At 41.6% G+C, this 17,428-nt stretch overlaps 2 protein-coding genes across 2 annotated transcripts in view; one reads left to right on the top strand and one right to left on the bottom strand.

Annotated features, from left to right (window-relative positions):
• The window catches only part of RSBN1L (round spermatid basic protein 1 like), a 56,206-nt gene extending 50,249 nt beyond the window's left edge, over positions 1-5,957 (top strand). The window contains exon 8 of the mRNA XM_025209599.1: positions 1-5,957. This exon is cut by the window's left edge and continues 356 nt beyond it. Within this exon, the coding sequence (XP_025065384.1) occupies positions 1-310 (310 nt within the window). The 3' untranslated portion in view covers positions 311-5,957.
• Positions 5,958-11,112: 5,155 nt separating this feature from the next.
• On the bottom strand, positions 11,113-14,502 carry TMEM60 (transmembrane protein 60). The gene has a single exon (XM_006028230.3). The coding sequence runs from the start codon at positions 11,735-11,737 to the stop codon at positions 11,333-11,335; it is 405 nt and encodes a 134-aa protein (XP_006028292.1). The 5' UTR covers positions 11,738-14,502; the 3' UTR covers positions 11,113-11,332.
• Positions 14,503-17,428: the final 2,926 nt, after the last annotated feature.

Raw genomic sequence — 17,428 nt, 5'->3', positions numbered from 1 at the left:
GCAGGAATCCACACAGATAAAACATGAACTTATTTCATCTCACCGAATTAAAGAGGAATCCATGAATGTTGATCTTCCTGAAAAGACAGTGGCACCTAATGATATGGAACGTCAGAATGTTAAAACAAAATTGGATCATGTTGAATTGACAGAATTTAAGTTTGAAGCGGACTCTAAATTTGAATCTGGCAACAAAGACTTACAGGACAAGTTGTGCCCTGGAAGTCGCTTGAGTCTGGATGATACAAGACAACATGGTTCAACATATCCAAATCTGCATGGACAAAGAGAGGATGACTTTTTGTGCTAAATTTGTACATATGGTTTTAAATTACTTTTTAAACTTAATGATGTAATAATGTAAAGATTCATAAGATCTGTGAGGCAAGCATGTGACTTGCCTTTGCGTCTGTTACAAGAAATAGTTTATGTAGCTTTGTAACATTCCTCAGTGCCTGTCCATAACTGTGAAGTATCAAAGCACTTAGGGCCAGATGCACTGTAAACACTGCAGGTTTAACATAACGAAGTCTTTAAATAATTTGAGTTGTAGGTTTTAGAGTAGAGCTGACATCTAACATATATTTTTTGTAAGATGAGCCAGAATTCTTTTTGACAATTCCAGGCTTTTCCATAGAGCTTATTTATACCAATTTTTTCATTTTAAATGTGTCAGCACTGTAGTGTAAATAGCTTTTTTAAACAAATCTTTTTAGTGTGATTTATACTGAAATGTGAGCCACTTAATAAAGGTTCATAATAACAAATTGGTTTTATTTTTGGGTCTGCAAAAAAGAAATGATACTTCAGTTGAGCTGCCTCTTAAATTATGTTTCTATCTGCACTGTACTTGTTGTAGGACCCAATTATGCCCTTGCTCCTTTCTGGAGCGAGGGGTTGGAGCAGACAGAGGTAGCATGTATGGCATTCTGGATATGTAAGTCAAAATCAATCAGAATGCCTGAATACCCTGCACAGGGCTTCTTATGGTTGCTGGTAAAATGCTTTTCCCAAGCCTGTTTTCAGATGCTAGCAGTTGAACAGGAGAGGCAAAGCCTTATCCACAGTCCTTCTGTGTTGTGGAGCAAATGGGCTTCCTTTGCACACTAGCAGTAGCAGTCCGCATCTTTGTGGGTATGATGCACTTTAATGTGCATTAGCTTCTTTTAATGTGCATTAAAGCATCACCAAAATTGCTCTTTACCTAATGCACATTAAAATAGGCTAATGTGCATTTTTCTAGTACCTCACAATGGAAGGCTCTTTTACACATGCTCGGGGGAAGGAGTGGTGCTTTAAGTAGAGCGGCTTTCTAGAGCAGCTCTGAGAGCGCTGCCGCATCTTGTTTATAAACATCCCTGAACTTAAAAATGGCAGCAGGGGCATGAGAACTAAAGTCGATTCAATGAACTTTAGTTCAAGCGCTCCCGCTGCCATTTTTAAGCACGGGGATGCAGATACACGAGATGCAGGAGGCTGGTTTGGACCAAGGAGGCTTGATGCACTGGAATTCCAGCATGTTGAACCAGCCTCAGTGCTTGTATATAGGCACTTGGAGGTACTAGATTTAATGCACATTACCTAAAGGACATGCGCCCAGTGTGTGTACTGGGAGCTGGTGAGTTGCAACTCCTCCTCTCACTTCTCTCCCCGTAGACTCTAGAAGGACTAGCCAACACTTGGCTCTTAAATGAAAATGTGAAATGGAACTCTTCTTAACCGTCGACTTCTGAGTAAATTAGAGCAGGGTTTCTTTAAAAGATAAGTTTATATAAGGGTTTCCATAATTTAAAATGGATAGATACAGAGACCTAGGAGTCTCTTAAATTGATGCATGAAGTAATTCACTAAAGAATTAGTTTGGACTTGTGTTTCATAAATTGATAGAAGTAGATAATGCTGTACAATAATAGGGGAGAAAGGTACTTGCCAATAAGCCTCAAGGGGAATTCCCTGCCCACATTATCTTGAGTGTAAGACAGAATCATTCTCATTAACAGGAAAGATAACGGGTGTCCGTGTTAATTTTCCACAGCTTTTTACTCCAGCCCTTCTAAGTTCCTCAATACTATTTATGTGCGTTCTGTCAAAATGGCTAAGGAAAGATCATTCCAACTGCTAGTCATCTGATAGGGTAATGGTCAACTCTCTGTAATTTTAAATTATTCGTTTAATTTTTTGTGTGGGCATGTTGCAGTTTTAGCTTTAAACATATCCAAACTCTGCATTTTTTCAGGTAGTTGCATATATCAGTAAATTCCACTGCAGCTTTCATTTTCAATTAAATGTAAAAGACTTAAGATCCTAAGTCTGTCATCCTAAAACCTTCCATATTTATGAGCCATTTTTTGCTATTTTCCTTAAAACTTTCAGAAGTCTTTGCATCCTTAAAGCTATCAATGGTATGATTTCATGCCAAATTTCTAATGGTCACATTTGTTGCAAAAGAATAATGTACTACTTTTTATGTGACTGCTAATTCTATTTTGTTAAGGCCCTTTGTTATTTTAATATAATTTACTTACTCAAAAACACACAAGGTTGCTCTGATAAAATCCAAAATGTATTGTTTTATACTTGCATGCAGTGAAATCCATTAGCCTTCCATTTACTAGCACCGTAATCAGTTAAAAATGTATTAAATAATCTGCCACGGTATTAATAATTCAAATGCTGGTATCATTAGTAGACTGCCATAATTCTCTGTTTGTAAACAAACAACCACATGAATCTCTCAGATATGACTGTTGGTGATTCCTTTAGTGCCCATATAGAAATTACGTCAGGTCTAGCTCAGACAAAGGTACCAAACTTGCATCCTCACTTCCCCTATCCTCTTCCCTAACCCAAAAACAGATTCAATTTGTAGTGTTAGCCATTGATAATTCAGCATAATTTGATTTGAACTTTAAATGGCATATGTGACCATAGGAAACCTGACAAATACAACCCAAGTTCCTCTCTTTGCTTTCATGTTTACGAGTAAACTTCTGCCCACAGTTCCTTTAGGTTTTGTGAACATGCACACACGGTTTGTGCACGTGCTTCCGCATTCTGTTCTTCTATTCTGCACTAACTGTCTAATATAATTTTAGAGCAGATGGGGAAGTTACGCTTGGTATTCTGCACAAAGTTGGCAGTAGGAGTGTTCCAGATGGCTTAGCAAGAGACACGAGGTTGATTTAAACCAGCTTTAACTACTTCTGCCCTTTTTTTCTAACCATTTTTCTAAATGATTTCTATGCCTGCGATCCATATGTGGATCATCTACTATGGGTCAAGTATTTTTGGTCTTTGTCAATGTTAAACTTCTTAATGTTAAACTGTCTTAATCTTGATCTAAGTCTAGAGTAGGAAAATAGGCTTCATTTTTGAGAGCAGCTTAACAAATATAATTATAAACATGACTTGCACATAGCATAGGGACACTTTAACAACTTAAACTTGTTTGTGGACCACAGTAGATACATAAAATCTTTAGGTTTTTTCCTGTAATGTCTGGCTTTTTTCTCTTTTTTTTTAAAGTATTTCCATATTTTTTTTTTCATTCTGAAACTTGTTGGACTCGAGGCATCACCTGTTAGACTTGAAGAACCCTGAAAATGCTTAGTTTTCAAGCACTTCTTTGACTATAGAAAAATAACAGAGAAATACCTCTCTTACAGGGAATGCAAAAAGACTACAAGTCAGAATGTTTTTAACTTGCCCAAGTGCAGGGAGGCTGGACCCAATTATCTGTAAGGTCCCTTCCAGCCCCTAACAACTATGAAACCCTATGAAAATGAGAAGCAAGTCTACTGGTTCCTTCCTCTCTGTCTTTTGTTTCAGACTATTGTGGTGATCATCTGGCAGTCCTTGAACATGGTACTTCACAATTGGAATATGAATGACACCGAAATTGCTACCTATTAGTTTCTTTCCTATTCTAACGTGTAAAGATCTGAGTAGAGTGACTTACTGATTATAGATGCATCTTTTTTTTTTCAGTTTTGCTTAAAAAACGAACAAACAGGAAAAAAACCTGATAGTGTTTCTTTGTCCTCCATCTGCCTGTTTATTTGGACATGGTTGTATAGAGGGGAGTACCTTTCCTGAAAATGTTTATTTCCCAAGTCATTCACTTGTTGTCTAACACAGATCACACTTCGATTTTTACTGATCCCACAATATAACCTTTTACTCCTGCCACCAACATCTTCATATTCAGACTTTTGCTTCAGCAATAAACCTTTCATGCCTTCTTAAGTCACTGAAACTAATCCTGCTTGGTACTTCAATCCCCACCCCTGCTTTGCACCCTCCTTGGCTTTTCAATTTTGTATAATGCTACTTCTTGTGCTCACTCCCATCTTGCGGGAAACTCAAACATTGCTTTATTTTCCTCTTGGCCCCTCCTTGCTCTCCAGAAAATTGGATAAATCTGTTATTAAGGCCACCTATAATGTACTCAAACAGAGGCAGTAGTTGCAGCAATGCCTTTGCAATCAGTGGTGTCCCAGTTAATTATTTGGCATGCAGAGTTTTAGAAATGTGTTTCTTCTAGACCAGGATATTGTTTCTGATGCGGCTGTCATCACCTTGATTTCCAATTTCTCAGAGTCATTAATACTGTGTACCTCTTTCTTTATTGGCATCTTCAATTACATGCAATGGAAACACGTAAGAGTCACTGCCTGAACTATCAGCTTTTGCTGGGTGATTTCATTCCTGGTTTAATAAGGCCTCTTCATCATTTACTTGGGTTTTTAATAATTTTCCATGCAGGATACTAATTCTGTTCAGTTCTACAAGTAAAATGTCATTTCAGAAGGTGTTCATAGAAGTGAACAGCTCTGAAAGCAATTGTTGGAGACAAATCAATTGATCAACAATGAAGGTACTTAGGCCCAAGGATAAGTTATTCAGATGATTGGTTTTCCAAATAAAGGCTGATAATATGTAAAATAAAAGCACAGTGTGTCACAAGGTTCATCAGTGCAAAACATTTTCAGATGAGTGAATGATTCTTACAAAAAGTAAGATATATTAAAAGTTAATAAAAGACCATTCCCTAATATTTACATGACAGAGGATGTTAAATCCATCCAAAATTAGGATGAGATTAGAAAATACAGGCTTGTAATCATAAATAAATTTGGCATATAATGTGTGACAGCCTGTTGTAAAAGAGTGGTATTGCTTGATTCGTATTAAATGGTAGAACATCCACAAACTTTATGATGTTTCTGAATTGTCATGCTCTTACTAGTTTATACAAGGTCAAACTATTTACAACAGCCTTGAGTGCAGACAGATCTATGCCTTTGCCTCATGTAGATATATGCTTATGTCCAGTTCTACTAATTTTTGCTAGAAGTTGAAATGGTAAATTTGGCCCCTGTCTTTCATGAACTCAACTGCTAAAATGCTGTTTGTTGGAAACAATTCTAGTGTCAGTGTGGATTACTGTAAGTAAATACAGGTATTTGATTAATATTTTTATTTTAGTAAAAAATGGGGGAAATACACCATGACAGAGCAAATAAAGCTGACATGGTGTGCAGGTTCCACTGGATATATAACATGCTGTACAGGAAAGGAAGGGAAGTTTTGGAAACAACCTTACTTTGATGTCCTGACATGCATGTTGTTTACATGGAGACACCAAATTCCTGCTTTTTGTTCACTCAGCATCTGGTGATTCAGAAATGGTGGTTGCCTTTATCAGAAACAAGTATTTATAGTGTAGTTGTCATTGTCAAAAACGTGGCACTTATTCATGGCTGCATGAAGCCTGGCCTGTGGCCCACAACACTAATCCATGGCCAGTGCTAATGTCAGGTTTGTGTATTGTACCCAGCCCACTGGACATGTTATATTCATAGATGTTAGGGTCGGAAGGGACCTCAGTAAGTCATCGAGTCTGACCCCCTGCGCTGGGCAGGAAAGACTGCTGGGGTCAGATGACCCCAGCTAGTTGCTTGTCCATCCTCCTCAAGACCCCCAGGGTAGAGGAGAGCACCGCCTCCCTTGGGAGCCCATTCCAGATTCTGGCACCCCTTACTGTGAAGTTCTTTCTAATGTCCAACCTAAATCTGGTCTCTGTCAATTTGTGGCCATTGTTCCTAGATGGTGCTCTAGTAAATAGAGCATCTCCTATTCTTTGCTGCCCTCCCTGATGAATTAATAGGCAGCCACAAGATCACCTCTCAGTCTTCTCTTACGAAGGCTGAAGAGATCTAGGTCCCTCAGTCTCTCCTTGTAGGGCCTTGCCTGCAGGCCTCTGACCATATGAGCGGCCTCCCCTGAACCCTCTCAAGATTCTCCGCACCCCTCTTGAAGTGCAGTGCCCAAACCTGGACACTGTACTCCAGCTGCGGCTTGACCAATGCCACGTGTTCATCATGCATCTGCTAATGCATGATAAAGTGCGGTTAGCCTTGTTGATCACTTTGTCATGTTGACGACTCATGTTCATCTTGGAGTCGGCTATGACTCCAAGATCCCTTTCAGCTGCTCTGCTGCTGAGAAGGTCATCCCCCAGCCTATAACTGTGTTGGTGGTTCTTGTTGCCCAGGTGCAGCACTTTGCATTTGTCTTTGTTGAACTGCATCTTATTTTGTTCTGTCCATTTTTCCAACCCGTCCAGATCTGCCTGGATCCATTTCCTACCCTCTGGTGTGTTAACTTTGCCCCATAATTTGGTATCATCTGCAAACTTGGACAGGGCGCTCTCTATTGCGCACTCACTATAGAGGCAGCCTCAACCAAGATTGGCGCGTGCGCCCTAAGATGGCTACAAAACTGCTTCAGAAGACTACTTGGCACATGCTACCTCCCACACAGGAAGTGGTGTAGTCAGCTTAGTGCAGCCCTGTCATGTGCCAGTAGGCTCTACCCTCAGTACATCACCTTGCTTTTACCCCGGGCCCCTTAGCTCTGATAGTTTGCAGGCTCTGAGCTATACTGGTGATAAAAACAACTTTTGCTAGTTGTTTTGGTAGAGGTTCCATGGAAACTGCAGAATCCAAAGTTCTTGTATACAACTCTGTACCCAATTAATTTCCCCTTCACTTAAATCGGCTGATTTATTAAAACCAAATGCTGGTACAGAAATCAGAATAATTAAGCCATCTTGTATAATATTACATGACATTTTAATTGCAAGTATCCTAAATCTACATAGCCTGAAGTAGAAATGCACACAGATCTTTCTGTAAATCAGTGTAAATGCAAATGAATGTATTTGTGTTACTGTTTTAGGGATGTTTGAAGGAAATGGTTGCAGTATTTTATTATTTGGAATGCAGTCCACCTGGATGAACACGTCAGTGTTTGGAGTTGTGCAGGCACTTGCATTTGAAGGCAATTGCTACTTTTCTCAGGTGCATTAAGACAGAGTGACTAGCTGTGAAAGCTGTCTTGGTATCATGTGGGGAGTAATGAGCACAGCATACATTAAGTGATTAGAACTGGGCATTGGACACTAACATGGGATGGATCAAGATAGTCATTTTCTAAGTAAGCAATAACACAAGCTTTGTGTCTGTCACCACAACATGCAGCTGAGTTCTTCTGTCACCTGAGAAATGCATTTGTTAGACTAAAATGCGTACACATCTTGCCGTTTGGTTTATAAAATGCACTGTGTATTTTAATTTCAGTTGTGCTGTAGCACTTGTTTCCTGCTTAGTTTTGAAATCTTTTCTTAGTCCTATGAAAGGCTGTTGCACTGTCCATCCGCTCTACACACACTTTTTTATTGAAGGCTATCTCATTCTGACCTGGACAATAATGAAGCTGAAGCTTTACCAGCTCTCTTCCATCTGCCATTGGGGGAAGGGGGCTGGAATATATCCTCAAGTGCTCTCTCTCTTTTTTTTTTTTAATGGTCACATGATGATGGCAGCTTTGATTGCCTGACTCTAGGAAAACCATAGCTCAGGTTTCTATTATGTGGTCATTGTTCTCCACAAAATTAGAAGCTCCAGCCTGGACAGCCCTACTGTAATCAAATGCAAGATGAACTTGGTTCTTAAAATGTCTTACAACACAAGGGGGGTAATAAAGGATTGCAGTGATTTTCCTCAAGAGAACGTGGGATAGCCATTATGGGATAAGATGATTCCTCCTTTGCTGTTCTGCGCTAGCAGACTATTTTCGTATGCACATTTTAACTTTAAAAAAAAAAAAAGATCTTTTTTGTTTTTTATTCCCACTTTTTTTTTTTAGGAAAAACTGAGTAAGACATGCAGAACAACTTAACTTACGTGAAAGGAGAAAAAAGCTTAATTAGAGGTAAATGTTTTACGTGTTAAAAAAATATAAAAGTATTAAGGGTTGGTCTTTTCTAAGAAATAGTATTTTTTTGTTATTTTTGCAAAAGTTAAAAAGAATCAAACTTGGGTATTTTTTTAAGAGCTGAAAGAAATGATGATGTTTAACTTACTCCCACGGTGTTATCAAAGGTTTGGGCAGCACCTGGAGTTGAAAATTCTTGTTTTAAATATAAAGTCAAGTTGCAAGAAAACTATTTTCTATTGAGGAAAAAGGGTGCCTTTTAAAAACCTGCATGCCCCCCTCCCCCCACAATACTATAGAGTGAGAAGAACAGAAATAATTGAGTTTTAAGTTATTACAGTTCTACAATTGTAACAGAAGCTGGACATATATGCAAAGCTTGTGAACCTGACCATTTTACAATGATTTTAACAGAAATAATTTCTTTCAATGCATGGCAGTGCTCAAGCTTGTGTTACCAGCTTGATTACAAATATGCATTATATATGACAGAATACTTTCAGTCACAATTTAAATCTTCATACTGATGGCTATTTAAATGTGGCCACGGAAACTTTTCTGGGACTAGCTGGCCATTAGGCAACTAAGCACAATTCTTGTAAGCTCTGACTTCCACAGACTGATTTATTGCATTCTCTCTGCCAGACGGAGCAATTTCAAAACCAACCTTTCCCATCTCTCTGATAAAGTTAGTAAATAAAGTTGCTGATGGGTTTAAATAAAGTTGCTGCTGGGACTGCCCAAGTGCTCAACTATTTTCAGGTTACCTTCATTGTCTGTCTGCAAGTGTAGCTAGATCTGGTTGGGTAGCTTAAAAGAATTCATTCTGCAGGTGGGTAGCACCCCCATTTCCTGAGTAACTTGCTCCTCATTCACATCCATCCTTTTGAGTAGAATTAAAAGTCAATCTTGTTTTTAAAACATTTATAAAAATCCCACCCTAGATTCTACATGAATTCTGGCTTGCCTGTCTCAGCACATGTTCTGAGTTCACGTGTATGTGACAGTAGACCCAGTAAAGGTCCACAGTTGACAGTTTAGTGAGATTTTAATCTGGCCTTGGAATGAGCTGAATTGTGTACAAATTCAACACGTGCATTGGGTACCATAGTTCTTCTCTTGGCAGGTAAGACTATCATGAGGGGGATGGTACTCATCAATGGCTAAAAAGGACATACTTTTCTCCCTGCCTGCTCCCTAGCTAATAACAGCTGAAGATGCCTATAATATGAGTTGGGAATAGCATTGAGTATTTTAGACCTGAGGGTTGACAGAAGCCTTAAATAAAACCTAGGTTGGGGGTGGGGGCTGAGGGTTAGCTAGCTGGATTTCAGTCTTTCAAACACACAAGGAAGTGGTGCAGATTGCAAACTTATTAATGTGATGGTGTTTTATCTGACTAGCTGGCGTTTCATAGATTTCATAGACATTAGGGCTGGAAGGGACCTTGAAGATCGAGTCCAGCTCCTTGCCCCAGGGCAGAAAGTCAGCTAGGGTCAAAGGATCCCAGCAAGATAAGTGTCCAAACGTGTCCAAGCAGCCTGCACCACTTTTGGTTTGTTTCTTTTGCTTAGAAATGAATGCCTGTTCTGCATCTAGGCATGTATTTAAACATAAAAGAATAAGCTAGTTAGTGAAATAGGGGGAGGGGGATCATAGCAGGGTCTGTACTTCCCCCTGCTGCTGCTTCTGCCTTCCCCCCTCACCCCCCAGGCTCTGGTGTCAGCTCTGACTTGGCCAGGCCTGAAATGGCTGCCACTGACCCTTCATGGCCAGCCTGGGCTGGGGCCACTACTGATTGCCCTGGAGCCACAGCTGCTGCCCAGAAGATAGGCAGCAGGAGGGAGGAGAGCACAGGCATTGTGGGGAGGTGCATGTGGCAGGGGAACAGACACAGGGTGGCAGCAGGGACAGGCATTGGGGGGTCAGGCTGGGGGGGGTAGGGCAAGGAACAGGGCTCCAGCCCCTTCTCCCTCGTCAGTGTTTCGGGTGAGGGGGAGTGGTTAATTTAAGGCAACTGCAAAATTTAAGTTTTTACACGGACAATTATAACACTCAATCTTCCATGTCTAAAAATCTAATTATTGGGCAGGTAGTCTTGATTTCAGTGTAGTCTTGGATTTGGGTAGATATGCTAACTCAGGATTGTCAGGTACAAATTACGACTCATCTGATTTCCCCCCCCCCCCCCCCCACACACACACACTGTTGATAGGGAGCTCTAAAATACATAATAGAAACTTTGGTTACCCTGAGTGAGGGCTGGGAAGATTTTCTTAATCATTTTTTCTTTCCTTTGTGCCCAGGCTATCAAAGAAGATATGTAGGGTGCAGACAGAAAAGTCTTAGTTGCATCTGCTAGTGTGGTAATCCTCGTTAGAACGTCTGTACCTTTCTAATGATCATCCATTCAGCCTTTCCCTCACTCCAGCAAAACAGTGGGTAGTTCACCCAAACAAATTGCTTCAGCTACATTTAGGGGTCAGGCTGCTTGTGCTTGTGTAAGGGCAAGGCAATACTGAAGAGTCCAGGAAAACCATCCTTAGGAAAGGGGGTGGGGAGTGTAAGTCACTTTACTGCACCTTTGCTCTTATTTGTCTTCAGTTGTTGGAGAATCTCAAAGCAAATTCTGTACACCTAAGAAATTAATGTTAAACTTTGTGAGTAGCTTCCTGGGACTGACTAGAGGATATAGGGTGGGGAGACAGCCCTTCCTTCCAGGGCTTAAGCAACATGCTGCACCATTTAGAGTAGATGACTGTTTTAGATCCCTTTTCATAGAACTCATGCATTTCTATTTCAAATCCAGTAAATCATATTTAGAAACAAACGTGAAGTCAAGTGTAACTTTATTTACATGAACATGGCTGTGATAGAAAAAATGGAGCAAATCCACTTTATGTCCCCCGACTGGTCCAGATAAACTCTACAACTTATGACCATTATCTTAGCTGCAGTTTTTTGTATGGAACTTGAGGTTGAAGCAAACTACGATGGTCCAGTAATCTTGGTGACATTCACTGACAGGCTTGAAAAAAACAGTTGTAACAACTTAGTCTCTTCGTACGTAGAAGATGTTATATCCAAGCTCAATCATGCCCCCGATAAGTAAGGCCCATAAGGGAATAAATACGTAAGCTAGTTTCATGGTGGTGAATTGTTGCAGTTTAGCACAGAGGGCAAGGCAGAAGGCTAATTTAAGCAGCATTGCAATGACATACCAGGCTTTTTTCTTAATGTTCTGGGAGCCATTGCGTGGGTCGTAGCCAGACTTGCAACGTCCAGCCATTTTTACAATTAACATAACTAGAAGAATAGTATCAAAAATCCAGACTGGAATAAATATAAGAAACCAGTTCCACGGTGCTTTCTCATCCAGTTTTAACACTAACATGATCAAGAAGAGTAACGTGAAAAGCCATGTCAGCAGCACTCTCTGAGCCAGGGACATTCTCATTTACACAGCTTTAAGAGGGAATTTCTGATTGTCAGCAACAACCTAAGAAAGGGGGGGAAAAAACAGTCAAGAGATGGTGTAGACAGAATAGTGAATATCTTAAAACTTCAAAGGCAACAGGCTACTTGCTTGGCCTTGCTGTCCAAATCCTTCGCAATGTCACCTTAGTTATTACAGTAGACTCTATACCTATAGTATTTCTTTGAGACATCTGTTATTTCAATGATACTGGTCTTATCACTGTTTTGGTCCTGCTGTCCCCCCAACCCTAATCGATTCATAATTCTTAACCCCTAATGTGTGTTGCATGCTAGCTGTGCCAACTACCATGTTCTTCATTCATATCCCACTTCAATGAGAAAACATTTTATTCCATGACAAAATGCCTTAATTCTAAATTACCCATGTTTGGATTTTTTGTGCAGTTTGTCTTAATGAATATATTTCAAAATTACGATTACTTTGTTTTGGGGTTTGTAAAGGACTGAACTCATTCTTTAGGGTTGTTAGTTGTTCTTAGCACTTATTCCAGGACTATGACGCAAGAATGTTATATTGATCACTGACAGTGAAACCTATGATGAATGCTTTTCTCCAAAACGCTTTCTACAAGAGCAATCTTTTATAATCAGTGGAATAAAGTGGAAAACAATTAACAAGCACATTGAAGTGTCTTGAAAGCTAAACAGAACCAGACTGAAGGATCTAATGGGAAACAACAAAATAGTTAAAGACCATTTTTATGATTACTTGGCTAAATGACATCTAGCCCCTATATACTGTTAAAGGCAGCCTACTATCTTGGAGCCTAGAGGACCCCACTGAGCAGGATCCTATGGGCAATATGTAGTTCTTGCAAGTAGTGCCATGTGTGCCACTAATGTTAAAGTTTATCTGGTCACATTGCCAAAGCAGGGAAGAGAACAGGTCATTTAAGGAATTCACCACTTTTTCTTATCGTTCTAAATGTGTATGTGAGAGGTGGATTAGATCCCGCATCATACGGCTTTCTCTGCTTACACAGCTTATCTACTTCCTCTGTGTCAGGTCACAGTCTCAAAGTGACAAAAGTGATAGTTGATGCCAGAGACAGAGCGGGATTTTCACATCCCCTTTCTGATTTCAGCCCTAAAAAGCAGGGAACTCTAACCAGGAGACAGGAAATCTTCTCCTATTCTCTCTGCAGTGCAGACACACCATTTCTCCGGATGCTCTAGTTCTACGTTCTCTCAGGAAGGGATACAGAACACAGTTTTACAGGAGATTCTCACCCCCTCTCTACACTGTCAAGCCAATGGACCTGTATTGATCTAAACTTGCTGTTCTGTTTGTGCCTTGCTTATGTTTCCAGGAAAAGTTAGCCTCATGTTGCTATGTACAAAACTACACTGTGCGTTTGGTAGTTCTCTGCTTCCTAGCTGATTCCACAGTATTCCTACCACTAATTATATTACTATGAAAGATTTCTACATTAAGGCAATGTTAAATAGACACCCATATTTCATATAAGTGGGAATTATGTACACACTGGAAGTTAAAAGCCTATGAGGAGACAGATAGGTCTGTAGATTCATACCAAGGAAGAAAGAAATACCAGAATTGTACTATAACTGGTCTCTGATAGAATGCAATTTAACCTGCCCAAACACATGTACAGAAAACCGTTCTACAGAAGACTGGAATATCCTCCATCTCTTTTGAACACCTGTGAGAGACTTGTCTATTTACTGTTTTTAAAATCTCTTTCCTTAACTCTTTCTAGTCTTCATACCGTGGGCAGGTTCAAGTCCAACAACTTGAAACTAGAAAGGTTTTGGGATGCCCATGTCGTTTTGGCTCGGAAAACCCTCAGACTAGGAAGTAAAGGTGTAGTGTCCTCAGGCACATTCACATAACCTAGTGGAAACATTCTTCAAATGCTCAGTGCACAGTTTGTAGGGGTGTGCTGATATATCAGTTGGCTATAAGACTGGCACCAATAAAAGGAGGAATGATGCTACTGTCTTTTTTTATGGCAGCTGATAATTATGGCCACGTGCCTGGAGCACCCTGGCAAGTGTAGCCCAGTCCCTGCACCCTGCTGCTGGCCCAGGCCCATGGCAGACTATGGGTCCCAGCAAGCAGCAGGAGGAAGAGGGGGCTCTGGGGAGTGACCACAGGGTGCCGTACTCAACAACAAAGGACCATTACCGGCTCCTCCTGCCACTGTGTGGCAATGCTGCATGTGCAGCAGGGGCCTGAGCAACGGGGCTGCCACGGAGATGGGCCGCACCCAGGCAGGGTAAGATGCTGCGTGGACATTCTGCTCCACTGGGCACCGGGCGCCTTTGCAAAAGCAGCTTCTCCCCAGTGGCCACAGGAGCTCAGCTGCACAGGGCCCACCAGCATGGAAGCAGCAGCGTGCTCCTGGGCTCCAAACACACCTGGCTCCACTGTCTGCAAGAGGGTCCACCCCACCCAGGATGGCAGCATGGGCTGAGTGGGGCTGTGGGTAGGAGCTGTGGGCGAGGGGGAGATGTGCACAGGACTAAGGTGGTCACCCCCTTCCTTGTTGAGGGCTGGAGCAGGCAAGAGGCACATTTGTGTATTCAATGTAAAACAAACCAAAAAAGGTTTATTTATGTCAGTAATTTAAAATGCCTTGCACTGTTTCTAAATATCAGTTATTGGATTAGCATTGGCTGATATGGCTGGTTAATCATCAGCTATCAGTATCGGCCAAGAAAATCTTTATAGCCCTAACAGTTTGTAATTCAAATGTTAAAGCATTTTTTAAGAAACTGGATGAATGTCTACGGTTCCTGGCCCCTGGAGACTTGCTACACCCAAATATGAGGAAACTGCAAAAATGAAAATAGATTTCTTCTTATAACCTACACTACATTAAGAACAAATAAACATAAAATTGTGTACCTTTATGACTAGGATAAACACAGGAAAATTCTGTCATGATGTTATGCAAGTAGAACAAATCACATAACAAATCACTCTTAGTCAAATCCTTGACAAGCATAGTAGCAGTGCATTTAAATATCTGTCATCTATTAATGCACATAGCTAAGAGCAGTATAATGACAAAAACATCTGTCGAGAACCTAATTGTCATTCTGACAACCAAAGGAAATACACCACTTGGAACACGTGCTGAAACACTTCCTTGGCCAGTGTATTTTAAAATGTAAATAATAACAACAGAAAATGGGATGGGAAGGCTAATCACTCTTAATGATTCATGCTGAAAACAATTGAGAAATATCCTTCAGAATGAACTATATGCTAATGAACCAATAAGGCAGAGGTTTGCTCCATATTCATCAAAATGACTTGACATTTAAGCAAAATGTGACTGATTTTTAGGAAAATTTGTTAGCAATTACTCATCAATTATCCAGCTTTGACTTCCTGTGACAATATGCTCCATGTATCACCTCAAATGACATATTCCTACGGCCATCACTGTCTGAAGAAGCTGGAATGTATCACACCCCAAACAAGCATTATTCCTGAGTGATATGCTGACAGGTCATACCTCCACCCTATGTTTATATTGCAAAACTTCTTAGAACATGGGGTTAGAGCCCAAATCCATTTTTCTTTGCAGAAAGTGTTATCCTGTGGCACCTCCCACCCCCAAAACATAAGCACCCAACCTGGAGTAAGTGAACTCCAAATGCAAATTTTGAGGGTGAAACTAAGGATCTGACGTCTGGAGGCAGACGGACATGGCAACTGGTACATTTGCTTCATGTTTCTTTGTAAGGGCCATATGAGTTTTGAATGCAAACAGTGCTTGAAGTCTGTATGTACTCACCCCTTGTTAGTGAGGAGGAACAGCTAGGTGGGAATCTTGGGATATAAATGTGTTGCCCAAGAAGTAGGATTTATGGAGAATGTTTAGAAAGGAAGAGTTGATTTTTTGTTTTAGGTGCGATTATCCATATATATGGCAGGGTTGGGGAATTATTTAGGTTGGAGGGGCAGTGATGACACTACTTGGTAGAGCATGCTCAGCAGGGTGGGGAGCGGTGTCCAGGAGCAGGATGGGTGGCCAGGGCCAGGATTGCGGGGTGGTGACTGTGCAGGGGCAGGGCAGAGCTGCAATCCATTCCCCTCATGTCCCTGTGATGGGCCCTGGCCCTGCACTGTCACTACCTCATGATCCTGTCCTGGCCACCCATCCCACCCCCAGCTGCTGTGCCCTACCTGCCCATGACCCGACCCCATCCCATCTGCCTGGCTGAGCACGTCCTGCCTGCAGGGGTCCCAGGCCAGTCCACCTGCCTGCTTCCTCCGGCACTACTAGTGGTGGGTGAGGCAGACTGGCAGAAAGCCCAGTCCAGTAGCTGTGCTGTGCCCCTCCCCCGCCTGGGTTTGGGTGGGCCTTAGGGACCTGCCGGGGGCTGGATAAAATCCTTTGGCATAAGCTGTATTTTGCCCACCCCTGAGTTATAGACTATGATGGAACTACTGCTGTGACCTTCCTTGACTTGTCCTTCGTGAGAGGTTCTTCCACCAGTCCAAGAACACAAACAATCATCAATGACAGCTCCGTTTTAAGAGGAGTAGATCGGGAATTCAGGAACAAACGCAAGGACAACAGGATGTCATGCTGTCTCCCCTGAATAAAAATACGAGACATAACTACAAGTTTGGACAGGATTACGAAGTCATCTGGCAAGCCTCCACCAGTGACAATACACATTGGAACCACCGGTTCCAGCGGTGACTCAACATCATGTGAAACGAGATAGCTTAAAAGATTTACGATTTTAGAAGAGAGACTATCCAACGATATGTCTGTAAATCCTTCTGGTCCCGTGACCGAGAGAAGATGGAACATACTGGAAGTGAATGCTGGGCTGTACAGTCTCGAGCTGCGTCCAACTGAAAGCTTTGGTGGTATGAAACGTGGCCAAATACCTGTGAGAAGGGAGCCACGGGACTAGGGCAGCTTTCATCTGTCAGCAGGGGGAAGGGGGCTAACCTTCTCAGTAAGAGATTAGGAGAGACCAATCCCCCTCCTCCAATATAAGGTGAGGATGTTAAATAAGAAAATGTGGGGAAATTTCTAGCTTTCTGTGTTTTAAGCTGAATCAAAGTGACGAAGAATACAGGAGAAAATAAATTAATAGTTTATATACTATTCATGAAGACTTAAAAGACCTCAGTGATAACCAAAAAAGTCTGGAAAAATCTCTGAAAAAAAAATGGTATTCCTGATACCTGGTGGTATCACTATAAGTCATTTGATGTCAAAATTAATTTTTTTAAAATTTTTTTCGCAAAGATCTTGATCTAATAAAAGATAGCATGTCTACTAAGAGTCCCGATTGCCTGAGACCTGCTGGGACAGAGGACATTATACTTGGCGATTATGTCTATTTCTAAAGGTCTCGGTAGAGGAGAAGCGAGGCCTGGCAAGCGACACGGAAACAAACCGATCACCAGTTTGAGACGCCTGGGCCTCCTACACGTGCGGGTCAAGGTGCAGTGGGCTCTAACGTGTGATCCACACAATGGCGCATTACATGCCGCCGCACCGTACTGCTGGTGCAGGGGCGCAGCAGCGAGCTCCTGCGGCTGGAAGCACGGGGTCCAGCTGCGGGGCGCCCGGCGCCGGACGATGCAGCTGCTGCGACCTGCCAGCGGCGGGGGGGTCTGCGCTACCCCGGGTTCTGGGGCCCGGGGGGC

Source organism: Alligator sinensis, unplaced genomic scaffold (genome assembly GCF_000455745.1).
Source record: "Alligator sinensis unplaced genomic scaffold, ASM45574v1 scaffold670_1, whole genome shotgun sequence".
NCBI lineage: Eukaryota > Metazoa > Chordata > Crocodylia > Alligatoridae > Alligator > Alligator sinensis.
Note: the sequence above shows the minus strand (reverse complement) of the source record. Positions and strands in the feature narration are given on the sequence as shown.

Excerpts from the sequence above, each read along its gene's own strand:
- TMEM60 (XM_006028230.3), bottom strand. The coding sequence starts at position 11,737 with ATGAGAATGTCCCTGGCTCAGAGAGTGCTGCTGACATGGCTTTTCACG.